Genomic DNA, 644 nt, shown 5'->3' with positions numbered 1-644 from the left:
GCCTTTCATCCTTTCGGGGGCGATAAATTAAGTGCCAGTCAAGTACTGTGGTCGATCTAATTGACTGGCCCCCCTCACCAAAAATTTTGGTCCTTGTGCCTAAAGTAGAAAAGAATATTAATTACTCTCTTTCTCTCTCTCTCTCTCTCGCTCTCTCTCTCTTTCTCTCTCTCTCTCTCTCTCAGTGTATTTCTTTCTCTTCCCATATCTTCAACTGTTTTTAAATCATTCACTGATATTTTCAACTTGGAAACACCCCTTTTTTTTTTTCCTCCCATTCTGTATTTCAGATGAACAGGAAGGAGATGTACCTCTACATATGGGTAAATCGAAGATCCCTCGGGCCACTAACAAAACAGGCTATCAGATGTTAACATCATTGTGTTCAGACGTAACGAACAAACCACCTAAATCGAAACATATGCAGGTAACGTCCCAACTTCTCCAGCTTTTCAATAACTTGTTGAATCACTATCATTTGATTGTGCATATACATACATACTTGCGGATATATTATATAGTAATTTCATTTGGGTGTTAAACGTCCCTTTTTTGTATCACCTAAATGTCTGGATGTTTTGCGTTCTTGTCCCATTTTGTATTTTATACATATATATATATATATATATATATATATATATATA

At 36.0% G+C, this 644-nt stretch overlaps 1 protein-coding gene across 1 annotated transcript in view; it reads left to right on the top strand.

The window, feature by feature from the left end:
- The window catches only part of LOC106868675 (uncharacterized), a 117,477-nt gene that overhangs the window by 114,393 nt on the left and 2,440 nt on the right, over positions 1–644 (top strand). The window contains exon 7 of the mRNA XM_014914050.2: positions 291–427. Coding sequence (XP_014769536.1) covers positions 291–427 — 137 coding nt within the window. The remainder of the gene's footprint in view (positions 1–290; positions 428–644) is intronic.

The sequence above is a fragment of the Octopus bimaculoides genome, chromosome 28 (assembly GCF_001194135.2).
Source record: "Octopus bimaculoides isolate UCB-OBI-ISO-001 chromosome 28, ASM119413v2, whole genome shotgun sequence".
Classification (NCBI taxonomy): Eukaryota; Metazoa; Mollusca; class Cephalopoda; order Octopoda; family Octopodidae; genus Octopus; species Octopus bimaculoides.
Note: the sequence above shows the minus strand (reverse complement) of the source record. Positions and strands in the feature narration are given on the sequence as shown.